Source organism: Pleuronectes platessa, chromosome 12, assembly GCF_947347685.1.
Source record: "Pleuronectes platessa chromosome 12, fPlePla1.1, whole genome shotgun sequence".
Taxonomy (NCBI): Eukaryota; Metazoa; Chordata; class Actinopteri; order Pleuronectiformes; family Pleuronectidae; genus Pleuronectes; species Pleuronectes platessa.
Genome location: NC_070637.1, coordinates 24,213,020 through 24,230,317, shown reverse-complemented (window position 1 = coordinate 24,230,317; position 17,298 = coordinate 24,213,020). Strand labels below are relative to the sequence as shown.

Sequence of the window (17,298 nt, the reverse complement as noted above, 5' to 3'; positions counted from 1 at the left end):
AGTTCCCTGAACTGGCATTTGAATATGCAGAGAAAAACAATATCCCTGTCCCTGCCAATTGGACAGAGAAATCAGAGAGATCACATGAATCGTAATAATTATTAATGTGCTTAATTGAAAAATCCCCATGATTCTGCTTCTAGTCCAATATTAGTTTTGGAATGTGTGGTTGTCAATCTAGCTGTCAGGATTTTAAGTATTAAAACATGTGTTGTTATGGTAGTTTTAAAGTGGAAAAAGTAAGTGGACCACTTAACCCCCTTGATTTCTTTGGCCCCTTAGCTGGGGTTAAGTGAGACACAAGACCTCTTTTTAAAAAACAATCATATTTTCACTGCCCTTTGTCCTGAAGACATTCTGATCATTTCCATTGCTAGGAAACATCCTGAATTAATTGGAAATGTGTAAATTTTACTGATATATAATTTTAGCTCGCCTAGAGGGGAGCAAATAAAAAAATTTCTCACATTACCCCGTTCTCCCCTATGGTGGAAAAATATGAATCTATATGTAAGTTTGATCTTTTTTATATCTTTATCAATTCATATTTTATTGTTTATATATATTTCACAGAGTTTGGAGATAGAAGAGCATTGAAGAGAAAGCTGTATTGTCAGTTTGCAGGATACAATGAGACTGACAGTGCTCCACCAGTTTAGTGCATTACAAATGTATAACCACCATACATTTATTCATCAGCAGCCACAACCATGCAAATAAATATGAATGGACTTAAACTATACCCATGGTCTCATTTTGGTTATAGGTGTTTTAATGCGGTGGTGGAAATAATTTCTGAGGAATTATTAATATTTATGGGTCCAGTATCCTCATAACAGACCAGTCAAAAGATTCTCATGATAAATGTCCTCACCTGAACTGTGAAACTTGAACCTTCCTATAGACCAGGGGTCAGCAACCTTTACTATCAAAAGAACCATTCCAGCCTCTCTTCCCCCAAATAAACTTGACTGGAGCCGCAAAATATATTTGATAACACAGCTTATAAAGTTATAAGCATAAAGTAATGTAGTTATGTAGTAATATAGTTATACTTAGTGTTGTCTAAAGTTGACTCTAAAGTTCTGTTCATGCACATTCATATGTAATATTTTTAAATTTGGAATTAAGTTCTCGGTTCCAGAACTGAACTACTTCACTTTTATTTGTTTAATTTGATATGCATTGAGATGATTTAGGAGACAAACTGACGATCATGTGTTTAGTTATTAATGGATGGAGTCGGATCAGTCCTGACTGTGGGCGACACATGTTGTAGTGAGCTTTGATGTTGAAATGCTCCGAGGTGGAGTTTGTTGTCTGAAAGAGGGTGCAGCACGAGAAAGAGAAAGTAAAGTAACACAGACACAGTGTGAGTTGGTGTGTCGGTAAATAAATGCAGCAGCTGCTCCAGGAAAGCTGAAGTGTGTTTGTTAGGTTCAAATCAACCTGATATCTGAAACATGTCCTGGATGTGTTGACCTCGAGGTCAAGCTCCTCTTTATTTACACCGTGTTCTCTCACTTCTCTCATCCACTGTGATCGTGTCGGGATCAGTCGCTGGAGAAGCTTTTGACTCGTTCACTGTTCGTTTGTCTTTATGACTTTAGCTTCGGTTATTAGGAGTTCACCAGGTTTCAGGCCTGTTCTTCAGTAACAGAGATGGAAGAGTGGAGACCCGGTTGTTCGGTGAGTAAACTCTTGTTTTCTTAACGCTTGGCAGGTTTTACCTCCACATGTGAGGGGGCACTTTACAGTCACTTTCAGTTTTGCATTATGTCCACAATAGAACTTAGAGTGTATGAGGCTACAGTCTGAACTCTGCAGAGTCTGAACCTCAGCTGCTCTGACTCGGTGTCATGAGTCCAACCAGCTGTTAACTCGTCTCTTCTTCCATTGATCCACATTCAGTTCTCACAGAATGAAAGACAGATGTCTGTGTTCTTGCTTCTGGTTGTGTGGATCCTCATCATGTGGACTCTCAGCACAGCAGGTACGTGAAGTCTGATCTTACTCAGAAATCACAGGTTCTGTTTGAACGTAGTACTTTGTACAGACATGTTGGTTTCCATCAGACGAAGCAGGAAACATGAGAAATGATTGTGAAGGTTTATAACAACATAGAGAAACATGTTCTCACTGAGCTGGAGGTGAAACAGTTCACACAGTGTGTGTGTGTGTGTGTGTGTGTGTGTGTGTGTGGGAGAGAGAATAAATATAACAGGCTGGACATCACACCTTTGATCAAACTGCCCTGTGAGTGCATGAGCATGTGTGTGTCTGTGTGTGTGTGTGTGTGTGTGTGGAAGGGTGTGTGTGTTTTACGCTCTGGCTATTCCACATTAAAGAGACACACTTGAGAGAGAGAGAGAAAAGACAGGTACAACTGTCCTCTTGATCCTAACCTTGGATGAAGAGACAAGTGTGTGTGTGTGTATGTGTGTGTGTGTGTGTGTGTGTGTGTGAGAGAGAGAGAATAAATATCAGCTCTGTAAATATCAGCTCTGTAAATATCAGCTCTGTAAATATCAGCTCTGTAATCCAAATGCTGTTCAGGTCTCTCCGTGTGGTTCACTGCAGCATAGACAGTGTTTATGTGTTTTAAGAAAATTAACTTAAAACACAATTTAAATTAATGTCATAAAGATAAATGATTGCATTGCTGCCTTTGCACATATCAAAAATAAAAGCACACCAGCATTTCTGTGTAGACCATAGACTGTACAGTGGATATAAAAAGTCTGCACACCCCTTTTTTTAATGGTTTTTGTAATGTAAAAAAATGATACGAAGACAAATCATGTCAGAACTTTTCCCACCTTTTAATGTGACTTATAACATGAACAATTCAATTGGAGAAAAAAATGGATTTAGTTAAAAAAAAGGTTAAATAATATGGTTTCATAAGTGTGCACACCCTCTTATAACTGGTGATGTGGCTGTGTTCAGAATCACATCACATTCAAACTCATGTTCAATAGTAATCAGTCATCATCAGTTCTTAGTTGCATCTTACAGCAAAAGCTCTGGTTCGCAGAGAGCTTCCAAAGCATCAGAAGGATCTCATTGTTGAAAGGTATCAATCAGGAGAAGGGTAAAAAATAATGTTTACATTAAATCACAAAAACCTGGTGTGTGTAGACTTTTTATATCCACTGTATATAAAGAGGTAACACGCAGGATCTTTAGCACGTCTGTCTGTCCTGGGACAGATCCTCACATGTGACTCTCTGAGGTTTCTAACATTTGTTTTCTGTATTTTTCTCTTGTTGAGGGTTAAGAACAGAGGATGTCACTCCTTGTCAAGTTCTATGAGACAAATTTAGATTTGTGAATCACACGTTTTTCCACTGATTCACTGGTTGTTTCTCACTTGTCTGATGTTCATGGAGCCGAGGGTTTAATTCTCCTTTACTGACACTTCACAGTAAAACAAGAACTGAACAATGTGGACTTGAACAAGGAGACATGTTGTTTATGTTCCACATCAAGTCAAAGCTCAATCAAAACAACCACCACTTCCGCTGGTGACACTTCACAATAAAGGTCCCATACAGGAACACTGCTTAAGATGACAGGAAACACAAATTCACTGACCAAACCTTCACAATAAGGCAACTAAATAAAGTAGCTTACATTCACACTGGGTGATGATCACAGGATACAAAAAAAATGTATCTTTCTTTAAGTCTAAATTTCCAGATCCTAACTTTTTCTCATCGCAAAGAAAGTTCAGTTTTGCTGAATCTCAGAATAAATTTTCAAAATGAACATTTCTGTGATCAACACACAGTTTTTCCAACTTGGTGTGAATCTGAGCCTCTTTTAGTTTGGTTTGACAGTAAATGTACGTTATACATTTCAATGCCTCGTGTGGCAGGAGGTTGTTTTTGTGAAAGCAGCTCAGATAAAACTACTGTATGTTAACTGTCAACAGCCAAACAGACAGACAGTTCCATCCGGATATTTACATTCACAATCCGTCTGTGAGCAAATGCTCTAATTGCACTTTGAAAAAAGCTTCTATTCACCACAGTTGATCCTGAACTGGTTGTTTTTTTACCCGGTGTCTCACAGATGATGAGGTCTCCTGCGTTTTAGAGGAGAGCTGCATCTTACCCTGCAGTTTTCAACCTGGTCCAGACCCAATCATTTACTGGATGCAAGTGGAACCAGGACACACTCGTGTCCACACCTACTACAGAGTCAGAGACCTGTTTGTATACCAGGGCGAGCGCTTCAGAGGCCGGACATCGCTGTTCACAGATCAGATCTCCAGTGGAAACGCCTCGATCAGGCTGACGGGGCTGCAGCTTCAGGACCAGGGCCGATACGAGTGTTACACCAGCACCCTCACTGGAGGCAGCAAGGCGTCATTTATCAACCTGAGAGCAGATGGTAAAGAAACTCACAGTGAAACAGAACACAAATACTAGAAATGATATTTGTCTCTTATTTCTGTTACCTTGTTTAACATGTGTACTGTTGGGTTGAGTTGAAGCTGATACTGAAGAATTGGACGTCTCGTTGCTTGCCGGCACCATTACCTCTTTGAAAAATGGTTAGTCACTAAAGTGCAATGAATCCTGGGACAGGTTGGACGGGGACGGTTCCACTCGTTGGAGCTCGGTCTTCAAATGCAGCCCCTGAATTGAGACACAGCTGATGTCAGCAGCACCACATAAAGGCTCATATGTAAAGTGTTAAATAATAAGCAAAATATGTCAAATTAATGAAGAGCTACACAGTGAATGAGGCAAAGATGATCAATGAGTTATAAAAGAGAAATGTTGTTTTGCAGCTCCGGTGCGTCACGTGGACATTGAGCAGGTGGAGGACAGCTTCACCTGCCGCTCAGAGGGGATCTACCCCGAGCCGCAGCTCACCTGGTCCACCAGGCCTCCGTCCAACTTGACCCTTCAGAACCAAACCACAGTGAAGGAGACGGAGCAGCAGCTCTATGAGATCAGCAGCACACTGACACTGTCAGACAGAGACTCTGTTCTGATCTGCAGCATCAGCACTCGCCATGGCAGGAGGAGCGCGGTGTGGTATCAACCCAGTACGTTGAATCTGCTCTATGGAACTGAACCTTTGCTTGTTTCACCGACTGCTGCATATTTATATCTGCTCCTACAGATAACTTACATTTTATATCAATGCTGATTCTCAATCTTTACTTAGTTTATTTCTTTGTCACCTTCACACACCTTCCTGCCAAGTTTCATGGAAATCTGTCCAGTAGTTGTTGTGTAATGTTGCTTAAGGCCCAACAAACAAATGGAACGTTGAACAGATCCATTTGTTTTCTTTCTTTAACATTGGACCTTTCTGGACATTTTCCCTGAGAGGACTGATGTGTGTGAGATGTGGTGCAGCTTGAATTGACTGTTGAGCCTTGGAGGAGATATCAGCTCCACTGAGTGACCTTCTAGTTCAGTTCATCATTCCAAGGCCACACCCTCCTCCACATGAATCATTCTGATGATAGAGAATGTTCAGAAAGTCTCATCAGAGCCTGAAACCACATTCTGACAACGATGATATTATTTGATCCCTTTTCTTTTCAGCTCCCGTCAGTGTGTCACCGTTTAAAACAACAACAACAATCCACTGCACTGCTCCAAACACCAAACCCCCGACACACTGGGTGTGGAAATTCAACCACAGGCAGATCATTGTGAACCAGACCGGGGTGGACGGCCTCCACAGCGTCTCAGAGCAGTGGAGGCAGCAGGTGGAGGATGTGTCAGCGTCAGGCAGCCTCAGGCTGCACCACTTATCTTCAGATCACCAGGGAACGTTCACCTGTGAACTCAGTAGTGAAGAGGAGACGCACTTCATCAACAGCTACGTCACGATAGAGAAAGGTAAGATCCCATGAGACGAGAACTGATTGATGAAATCCTCAGAGTGACTCTCAGACCTGAGGCTCGTGCAGTGAGTCCTGGTTCCTCCTGGTGGAGCAGATCCCCCAGGGCTCCGTCCTCCAGCTCATCAGGAGCATCATGTCCACATGTTGTCAGGAGAACAGGAACGAGGAGGCCACACACACACACACACACACACACACACACACACACTACACTTTACACTGAAGACACATCACTGCACTTTGTTGATGCTACAGTTCTACTCTCTGAATTACATGTTTTTCATTTTTAGCTGCAGTAATTGTGGTCGGAGTCCTCGTTGTGTGTGTAGCATTAGGAGCTGGAGCAGGATTCTACTACTTTAGAAGATGAAAGGTAAATATTAATACTTTCAATAATTCTGCTGTTAATTTATTATATGAGGTTTCTTCTAATGATTATTTCTTTTGAACAAACCCAACACGGATCATCCACCATCAGATGCTTCAGATGAAACATTTAAAGTAAGTTTACTGTTTATTCTGAACTGAGAATTACAATATTCTGCTCTAAAGAATAACCCTGTTGTCATGGAGATGCTGTAAACTACTTTATTCTTGTCACGTTGCTCTAACAGCTTCATCTCAGCTGCATCAGCAGACACATCCTAAAGCATCAGTTTCTGAGAGTTCGTTAAAAAACCATATCGATATTGGACTGAAAGAAAATCTGATACCGATATAACGGCCAATAAATTTATGATAAAGATTTAACAATGATTCCTAAGATGTCGTTATCAAACTTTACGGCAAAGAAATGTAACTGAGACTTGATATTTTACAGTTTAACCATGAACTGTATTATTAATAACACAAATACAAAGAACTGTAATTAAAATGGCTGCAACTGGCTGAATAATCGAGAGGTGACTGAAATTTGCATCCAAACTACTTGAGGCCTCCTGAGGTCACCTGTCTCACTCCTACAGACAAAGAGTTCAGTCCTTATCACACACAATGGAAGTGAGTGACTGACAGCTGGAGAATTAATCCTCTGATTTTTATTATAGAACAGTTTGATCCTGGTTGTGAAATTTGAGGCTCTGCTGTCTGTCATGTGATTGGTCATACTCAGTAAACCCGCCCCTTTTATGTGCACGCTCAGATCTCTATGAGGAAAACCTGAGTTAACTTAACGAGTTGATAACCAGGGTCATGTGACCACTTAGCCTGACTGTGTCTGTCAGGTTCAGTTGAGCTGATCTCAGAAAGATCTCCTGGACATGTTGAAGTGTCTTCGTAGTTCAGGCCTCAGTGTTTCCTCAGTGAAGCTGTGAGAGGACAATGAGGACAGACATCAGGATTGGACAGAGACACAGAGAGACAACAGTCGGCCAATCAGACGAGCCACAAGCTGCATGGGATCATGTGATTGAGTTGATGTGAAGACGACAGTTGTTTGTTTTCATGTGAACAGAAAATGAAGCTGGACCACAGCTGACAGCCTCACACGAGGGACAGAGACGTGACGTCTTCATCTGATCTGAGACAGTTTGTTCTCTCACTTCATCAGTGAAGAACTGATCAGGTGGATCTTTGTCACAGCTCTGAGATCAGTGGGACTGAAGCCTCTCCTCATCAGCATGGTAACCAGGAGCTCTTTATACAGAGCAGAACCTCTGCTGAGGTCCATCTGTCTCATCTGGTCCCAGTTTGTCAGAAGCAGATGTTCATCAACACACAGTGAAACATGGCTTCACCTGTAACAGCAGTAAATCCACCTCTCAGGTGTCCACTCTGCACTTTGACATGCAGAGGACACACACTGAGCTCTTAGCGTGTTCATTCCAACACGTGAACATGAAGCAGAGAGGAAGCTGCTCCACCTCTGAACAGGACTGAAGTCCCTGCTGCTCTTTCTACTGGATGTGCTGCATCACTGACTCACAGCTGATGAAGTGAGTCTCTGTAACACTGATGTCTTCTTCTCTCAACAGGTGGGAGGGATCTATGTGGATCTGAGTGTGAAGAGGACGGTGTGTGTGGACGGAGGCTGAGCTGTGTCCTGAGGATCCAGAGGCTGAAGCAGCAGCAGCTTGTGTGTAGAGCGGCTCTGACTGGGCCTTGCTGCTGGGAGGCAGAGTGGAGACAGAGCTCCAGAGGAATCAGGAGGTTGTTGTAATATGTAATTTTACCACTAGATGGCCCTCCACACCGATTGGGTTTATTCGCATGAAGAATGTTTTTTATATATATATATTTATGTATATATTGAAATTACAGAACACAAGCAGAATATAAAAACCTTCTGTAAAGTGTCACATATATGTGTTTAAGTTTTGTTTTATTTTGTTTCACCTTTGTCCCTCAGTATATCTCCATGTGTGTAGAACCAAATTATTTATTTATGATTGTTAGTCTCTGAGGAAACTGTTTGATAACATTTTACCATATTTAATACAAAACTGACCTTAGGTCGTTTTATACAAACGTAGTTGAAGATTCTTCTTATGCACGTTCTAGACCACTACCTCAAAACAACCACCAGGGGGAGACAGTAGCAGGCCTCTGAGAACAGCAGCATGCTGGGAACTAATTGATGATGGGAGGTTCACAGCAGAGACAAGGAACAGAAAGTGTCGGAGGGATGATGTCCTGAAGACAGTGGACATTTTGGGCCTGTTGTGTTGAACAGTTTGTGTTACTTTGTAAAATCTCTTAATCTATACAGTAAAAATGTTTGATATTCAGTATTTGGGTAGTCAGAGAGGTCCAGAACACAGGCATACTTCTCTACATCTTCTCATCTCATCATATACCAACCCACTGTCCATTCCTTTACTGGCTATAGTAGCCCCATGCACAGACTTTTGCCTTTTACCACTTACATATTCTTATATATTTATATATATGTTGTTGTTATTATACTTATATTTATCTGTTTGTACTATCCACTCCAGCAGCACAATAACACTTTCATACTAGACACTGACACAAACACATCATTTCATTCTGTACCATAGGGTCAGACCCATTCATGTACCTGTATCTGCAATGTTCTACCTATGTATATGTGTTTTATGTATGTATGTTGGTTAAGTGTATAAGTGTATAAGCTACTGGATGACCTTAATTTCCCAAGGGGATTAATAAAATATCCATCCATCTATCTATCTAGTCTCTCTCTGGAATTATTGAGTAAAAGTGTTTTTATAGTACTTTGAAATACCCTGAAATGAGCTACTTGAAGCTAAAAATGTGTGACTTATTTTGTAAAATCTCTTAATTGATACAGTCAAATATTCATAAAAATGACTCGGGTAAGACGATATATACTTTTTGTGAATTTAATCCAATAAATTATTTTTCAATTATGCATTTTGTATAGGCTCCATGTCGACAGTTTATTTTGAAAACCGGACGTAGGCCCACATGCATTCTTTGTGATCTGTCTGAAAGCGGTTGCAGCCAGAGAAAGAGAAAGTACAGAATCCCAGGCACAGTGTGACTCGGTGAGTTGGTGAATAAATGCAGCAGCTGCTCCAGGAAAGCTGAAGTGTGTTTGTTAGGTTCAAATCAACCTGATATCTGAAACATGTCCTGGATGTGTTGAACTCGAGGTCAAGCTCCTCTTTATTTACAGTAGACAGTGACTAATACGTCACACTGTTATAGTCACTCTTAGGCAGTGGTTTATGAAGGTTTGCAGTTTGTGTGTGAGGTTAGTGGTGGTTCTCAAGGTTTCAGATCCATAGAGCAGCACGGTTTTAACGTTGGAGTTAAATATTTGAAGTTTCGTCCTGAGGGAGATTTTTTTACTTTTCCAAATTTTGTTTAAGATGTTGAATGTTGTTCTTGCTTTCCCAATTCTTGTATTTACGTCCTCCTCTGTCCCACCATCAACAGCTATCACACTTCCTAGGTTGGTAAATTTAAAGACATCTTCCAGCTTCTCGTCCCCGATGGTTATTGGGTCAATGTTCTTGGGGTTTATCCGCATTACTTTGGTTTTTGGTCCATTTATTTTGAGTCCAAGTCCAGATGCATTTTTTCCTAGCAGTTTGGATTTGTCCTGCATCTGTTGGTGGCTATAGGAGAGTAGTACGATGTCATCCACAAAGTCGAGGTCCTCCAGATGTTCTGTCAGACTCCCCTGGATGGCAGTCCTTTTATTGTGGGTAGATTGTACCATGATCCAGTCAATCCACAGAAGGAAGAGGAAAGGGGAAAGCAGGCAGCCCTGTTTCTCGCCGGTGAGCACTTTGAATTTTTCTTGTGCGCATCATGTGACTGAAACCACATAACTTCATGGGGGTGATGTCACAGTAGCAGGCAGGGCAAGTGTGAGTCAGAAGTCCCGCCCCTTGGAATTGCATGACAAGGGCAATGACATAAGATGCTGATGAAATAAATGTTAAGGATATGAATCTGTCATAAATGATACGGTGTTAATGATTGACATTGACCTGCATAAAGCAAGTTGATGGAGACCTTTTTTTAACAAGTAATTTGTAAAACGTGATTACAAAGTGAAAAATGCAGGCACAAAGAAAACTAAAAGCTTTGCAATGCCTCCTCTGATTATGATTTGTCAATTCTTTCTGCTGGTCTGGTAAGAAAACATCTTAAGGATAACAGAAACGTATAATATGTTGATCTAATCTCTAAAACAAATATCAGAATAGGTCCCGGAAGATAATAATTGCCCCAAATTTCCCAGATTACCTCAATTCACCTGATATGTTGTGTTTATGCCCAAACATACCACAACAAATTCCTTGTACGTGTTTATCTACTTGACAATTAACAGATAAATTAATATTAAAAAAATATTTGATATTTCGGTAGATTCATTCAGAGACATATCAGTGCTTAGGTGTTAAACAATGCAGAAAAGATGTGTATTTATATTCACAAACAAATTATATTCTTAATTAAAGTCCTACATACTCGGTTGAATGTTTATTTTCTTTTTAATTATCGTTATTTGTAATAAATTTAAACTGTTAATCATCAAATATGTATTTTCTATGAAGTATTATTGTGCATTGAGTCCCTCCAGACACTAGATGGCAGTAAACGTTCACTCATTTAGCAGTTTTTCATCTCTAACTATTTAGTTTGTTTACTTATTACCAATCTTCATAGATAAAAATGAATACAAATAATTATTAAATAATTCAAAGCCGTTTTGGTTGTTGTTGTCTGGTTGTTTTGTGATGATTGTCAAAGCTAATGATTGGAAACCGGAAACCGGAAGTCCCGGGGCGCAGTTGAAGGCAGCACCAACAACAGCCGCCGCTTCACTGATCACAGAGGAAACAAACATGGAGGAGTACCCGACCAAGCAGCCCACCGAGAACCTGGACGACCCGCCCAACAGCCGGCTCTTCGTGGTCACCAGCCGCTCCATCACCGAGGATGCGCTGCGGGACGCGTTCTCCGTGTTCGGGGACATCCAGGGCGTCTGGGTCGTGAAGGACAAGCAGACCAAGGAGTCCAAAGGCATCTGCTACGTCAAGTTCTCCAAGTCGTCGCAGGCCTGCCTGGCCATGGAGGAGATGCACGGGAAGCAGCTGGCGGAGGCGTCGAAACCCGTCAAGGTAAAGCGGACACTGTGACCCGGCGGACACGAGGGGGTCAACGCAGTTTGATGCTAATGCTGTTTTAAATGTCCGTTAAAACCAATGGAGGGTGGCTGGTTAGCATGCTAGGCTAGCTACACTGGATAGAGGAAGCTGTGTTTGAAGTGTGAGTTCACTCCTTATTCCAGATGTTGATGGTTTACATTAAGTCTACTGATGTTTAAGATGAGGTAGGTGTGAAGGTTCATTTAGATTCTGATCACAACTGCGTGTCCCAGTGTTTCCAGTTGATCCAGTGAACCCCTGAAACCTCAGTTAGTCCTAGAGAACAACAGGTCGGAATGTGGATTGTCTTGATGAACCAGAACAGGAGAGAGAGTCATGTGTGTTCCCATCAGTGCAGATTAATGTCTATTATATTCCATTGTATTGTCTGAGTCTCTGAAGCAACCGACTAAAACATTAAAACCAAGAGAGAAGGAGAAGTTGTTGGTTCAATCATTATTTCTTGGCACCTAGCAAACAAGGTGTGCCTTACAAAGTCCATGGATAAAATAAATGAGTTCAAATAAAAGGTAAAGAGTTCAATTGAATTGAGTCAAGCCCTTAAAATGTATAGATAAAATCACCAGTCCCACTGTTTTTCATGTTTAAATGTTAGAAATTCAGGTTATATAACAAGTAAAGCATGTAATTGCTTGATAAACTTTAATTTATGGCGGTCTCACTGTAAATTTGTCTGTTTTTTAAAGTTCTAACACAATATCTGTACCCATTCTGTTCCTTCTCTCAGGTATTCATTGCCCAGTCACGGTCGTCAACGAGACACCGAGACGTTGAGGATGAAGAGCTGACCAGGATCTTCGTCATGATCCCTAAAAGCTTCTCAGAGGAGGACCTCAAAGACACATTCAAAGTAAAGACACCTCCCTCTCACATACTTCCTCTGGGCCTTTCAGACAATTGAACTAAAGAAAATAATTGACACAGTTTGTCTTTCACATTTGATTGAACACGTCAAACCTGCTTATAACAACAGGGACATTTCTAGAACATTACATCAGGCTATAACTGCCATCTCTGTTTGTCTTTCAGGAGTATGGAGATATTGAGTATTGTGTGATCATCAAGAACAAGTTCACGGGGGAAAGTAAAGGTTTGGGCTACGTGAGATACTACAAACCCTCCCAGGCTGCACACGCCATAGAGAACTGTGACAAAAGTAAGACTCCTTTCTTTATTTGCTCAAGAACTAGTGGCAGGAGATTTCCTGAGATATTCTCATTTTTATTGCAGAGGATAAAAAAAATGTGTCGCTCATGCCTGAATGTCTAAGATACATTTACCTTAATATTTACTGTGTTTCCTGGTGTGATCGTTCCTCTGTGTGTTTAAATCTCCACTGGTCATTGTTGTTTCTAATTACTGTGATGATGTCATTAGCTTACAGGGCGATCCTGGCTGAACCTCGCACCAAAGCTACATCAACAGAGGATTACAGCGGGGGATCCAACAGAGGGGAGTACATGGGCAGTAACGACACCATGAACCAGTACGCCCCCCCAATGGGTACAAACACTTCCTTTGCATCTTAAATCTGTGCTTTTTCTGTCATATTTGGATTTAGGTTTTTCAAGCCTATGATCAGCTTCAGTCAAAGTTCTACAGACTTTGCAGCCATCTTGAAAACAGGACCAGGCTCCTATTTAAATGAATTGGCAGGAACTTGTGACTGTAACACAGCACTGGCAATCAAATCAGATATTGTGATATGTGTCAAACAACCGCCATGTTACAGACTTTTCTGTAGTGGTTGGTCTCTTTTTTTTTTACCACATCTCTAGTTAAGTCTTTCAAAAATGAGACACCATACTAAATCCTGTAAAACTGTCTATCAGAATTATTAGAACTGGTTCTCAAAACCTGTTATAAAAATTTCAGCCAATCCAGGACGAGGCTCATCCAACCATCTGACAAGCATTTCAGACAGAGACACTGGCCCCTTTAGTCGTGTCATGCTTATCTGAGTGTGTCCCTGTTTTCCTGCCGGTGGTTTCCCACTATTCCTCTGATCTGTAGGTGGCAGCAAAGCACCAGGTTACATATTAAACTGTAAATTGGTTTAAGACACTAAAACATCAGCTAAAATATGAAAAACAAAAGACATAACTGCCACAGTGACTGTGTGGGTTGTTTATGGAGGCCATGTAGCTCTATGTGCCGGAGTTTGTAGATGATTCATTAGTCAGCGATTTACCATTTACACAGCACCTGATTAAAACCCACTGACATTCACGCACTGTCATTGAAACAACCAGAAAAGAAAAGAGGGTGAAGTGTGTGGAGGGCGGAGGGAACATTGTTTAATTTGATGTTTTCCAACTTTCGTAGTTCTTCATTTATCATTCAAATCAATGTTGTAGTCGTAGCTGTAGGATTTTCTTCTTAGTGTGTTTGGTTAATGTTTGTCCCTCTACAGGTGACCCTGGGAACTACCAGGCCATGGACTTCCGCTCCGCTGACTTCACGAGGAGTCTGATGGTCTCAACGCGGGCGGCCGTCACTCAGGAGCAGATCTTTGCACTGTTTGACATCATCCCTGGTATGGAGTACTGCGAGCTGCAGAGAGACTCCTACGGAATGAGCAAAGGTTAGCGATCTAATACGGGATTTAAATAAACCTAATATGTCTTTAATGTTGTGTTTGTGAACTGCTTGATCAACCTGATGTCTGTGATTAACTGCTTCTGTCAGAACACGAGTCAGATCCTTGTTAAATACAAGTTCATACATTATTTTCTTGATTTTAATTTGAAACTCATTAGTTTGTGTCCCGCGCTCTCAGGTCACGCACTGATTCGTTACAGTAACCTGGGATCAGCGGTTTATGCCAAAGAGAAGCTGAATGGGTTTGAACATCCACCTGGAAACAGACTGGTTGTAAATTTCGTTGACGATGGAGAAGACCGAAACAGGTACAGACACACACGTGTGTACTAAACACACAACGGGACCAGACGTTAATGGAGGCATGAAGCAGAAGTGCCCTTTTAAAGTTAATACATCCATTAATTAAAGAATTGGGACCAAAAATGTCACAGATAATAAACAGCAACATTTTTCATGTTCACCTTCTATTTGTTGTCAAATATTCATCATGTGTGGATGTGACTGTTCCACGTCGGGTGCAGAGATGAAGAAGGAAATAACAATGTCTGAGTTGCAAAATGTGGACAATGTGGTGTTTGTTTGAATCTGTGTGTGTCTGTGTGTGTGTAGTCCTGTAGGTCGGATGGCGATGCAGTTTGTCGCAGCACAGATGATGTCTTCAGTGTGGAACGGTCCCTCCAACAGTCAAGTGATGAAACCTCCTGTAAGTCCAGAGAATCGATGCCTGAGTTACAAACTGGTCTCAGATCGACCCGTTTGTCCTCTTGAGTTATTTTCCCACTTTTTCAATTGTCACTTGCATCGTGTTTGCGTAAGATTAACACTCGCAGACTCCTCTAAAAGCTTTTATATGAAAGAAGATTCGATTTCTGCGCATTGCTCTTGTATTTCACACATTTATTGAACCTGCACCAAAGGAATCAACAACACAAACTGCCTGTGCAATTTGTTCAATCTGAAAAAACGTTTTATTTTCTGTGGTTTGAGAGACGAAATCCAAACTTCACAAAACAGACCCGGTAAACAACATTTCAAAGTTAATTACTGTTCTGGGTAATTATTCCTCCAGGCCTCTGACACTTATGACATTTTGCAGGGTAAATAATTAATGGAATAAAGTTTGTAATTGCACACACACACTAACCTTGGGTGTTTTCAGGTGTAAAAATAAAAAAATATGAAAGTTGTTGAGTTTCTTCTTCTCTTCTCCAGGGTTTTTCCTCCGTCTCTACAATGTCTCGGGTTCAGACAGACGTCAACCTTCCCCCGCTGAAGAAGCTCGCTCCACCTGACAGCAAGACCAAGGAGCGCTTGTTTGTCGTGTTCTCCCCCGCCCAGCTGCCCCCGGATGTGCTGGAGGACGTTTTCTGGTCAGTTCATCCTGCTTTGTCTGTAAATGTGAACTGTTTGCTCATCAGTAAAATAACACGTTGTGTGTATATACGTTACCAAATGGTCAGAATCATGGTCCATTAACCAGAGGGTCATAGGTTCAATCGATCACAACTCGAAAGCAGAGTCACTGCACATTTGTCGGGATGAGGGCATCGGGCTAAGTGCTCTTCAATGACGCAGCAGACCATCAGCATTTACAAATGTTCCTGCAGTTCAATTAAATGTTGTTTTCTTCCCACTGTGTCTCTATGTCTGTCCCCACAGTCGCTTTGGTTCACTGATCGAGGTCCATTTGGTTCCAGGAAGGAAAGTTGGGTACATGAAGTACGCAGAGAAACAGGTGAGAGTCTGGACTGATAACAAACAGAAAGAAAGATGGAGGTTGTGTAAAGTTTGTCTCTCTTCATATAACCTGCTCGTCCGTCTGTCTGCAGTGCGCAGACGACGCCCTGGCAGCGCTTCACGGTCGAGTCGTCAACGGAGTGAAGATGAAGGTGATGCTGGCTGATCCTCCCAAAGAGGAGTCGCACAAACGGCCTCGCACCTACTGAGACCTCCGGACTGAAGCGAGCGGTAAGTACCACGTCCACTGCTGCAGGGACCAGGATGAATCACAGCACATTTAGTACCAATGTGTTATTTGTTTTAATCCCATTTAATGAATCTGGCTTTAACGTGATGGTTTATGATCAGATAGAGCTCAACCACATGAAAGTACAGATTTAACCTGAGACACATTGAGGACGGATTGTGAGTCAGGTTTACGTTACTCTGTCTTTTCTTATGTATTTCTCGTTGCCTCTTTATAATAATTCTCCATTACAGTGACAAAGAAAGCTGGTTAAGTTGTTAGCAGGGCTTTTCCTCATCTATATACTCTCAGAACCATTCTTCTTCCATTAGAGGCTGTAGATGTGCAATCTTCTCCGTCCACACACACACACACACACACCTGTTAACACCTGTCAATCACTTTTTACCACCAGTGATGAGACGTCAGCGAGTAACTGTCGAGTTCTTTCTCTTCCTGTGAGTAACACTGAAGCTTCTTGTCCCCCAGGCGACTGTCATGACACTGACACCTGACCCGACCGACCGACCGACATCAAGTCCTCCTCCTGACCTCTGACCTGACCTTTGACACCTGTCTGACCTTACTTCTGGCCCGTGACCTTGCCGCGACTCACTGACAGAACAAGTGCACTGGGAGCGTAAACCTCCCCAGTGTGTGAGCAGCAGCATCATTATCCTGTGTCTAGCTGTCTGTCACCAGTGTCCAGATTTTATGCTTCTTTAATTTTAAGTTCATAGTTTGAGCCACGACTCTGAGTCTTATCACCGCGACTAACTGATGAACAGTAGAACCAAAGCAACAGCAGCACGTGTTTTTTTTTTTTTTATATATCTACAGAAGAAACAGTTAGTTTTACTTTGGCAACATTTTTCTTTTTGAGAAAACTTAAAGCAGGAATTGTAAAGCTGGATCTAGACTATTTATTTCAGATCAGGTCCTTATTTTTCCTCTGTTGCTGTGACCTGTAATCTCATGTTGAGCAACTGTGATTCGTAATTTTCTTTCTGCCTTGATAAAAATAAAAATAAGTTCCAAACACCTTCCTGTTCGTCTCACTTCTATTTCTGGAGCCGTCTGATAGATAACTGGACAGTTTACTGTTTTTAATAAGATTTTTCATCATGTGAAATATAAAAGTAGGAGCTGGACTATCTAGGATCAGCACAGTGGCAGGTATGAATGTGTCTGTGGTAAATGTTTAATAACTTTCTCATACAGCATTA

General features: G+C 41.4%; 2 protein-coding genes across 2 annotated transcripts; both read left to right on the top strand.

Moving 5' to 3' along the window:
• Nucleotides 1–1,317: 1,317 nt before the first annotated feature.
• Nucleotides 1,318–9,024, top strand: LOC128453502 (CD276 antigen). The gene is made up of 8 exons (XM_053436433.1): nt 1,318–1,689; nt 1,912–1,993; nt 4,078–4,398; nt 4,802–5,062; nt 5,571–5,870; nt 6,166–6,248; nt 6,354–6,376; nt 7,849–9,024. The coding sequence occupies exons 1-6, from the start codon at nt 1,663–1,665 to the stop codon at nt 6,243–6,245; spliced, it is 1,071 nt and encodes a 356-aa protein (XP_053292408.1). The 5' UTR covers nt 1,318–1,662; the 3' UTR covers nt 6,246–6,248; nt 6,354–6,376; nt 7,849–9,024.
• A 2,074-nt stretch (nt 9,025–11,098) lies between these two features.
• Nucleotides 11,099–17,114, top strand: rbm45 (RNA binding motif protein 45). The gene is made up of 11 exons (XM_053436256.1): nt 11,099–11,454; nt 12,230–12,352; nt 12,532–12,658; nt 12,880–13,005; nt 13,916–14,086; nt 14,282–14,411; nt 14,716–14,809; nt 15,319–15,476; nt 15,766–15,841; nt 15,936–16,074; nt 16,562–17,114. Exons 1-10 carry the CDS (start codon nt 11,179–11,181, stop codon nt 16,050–16,052), a joined length of 1,398 nt encoding a protein of 465 aa, XP_053292231.1. The 5' UTR covers nt 11,099–11,178; the 3' UTR covers nt 16,053–16,074; nt 16,562–17,114.
• The last annotated feature ends 184 nt before the right edge of the window (nt 17,115–17,298 follow it).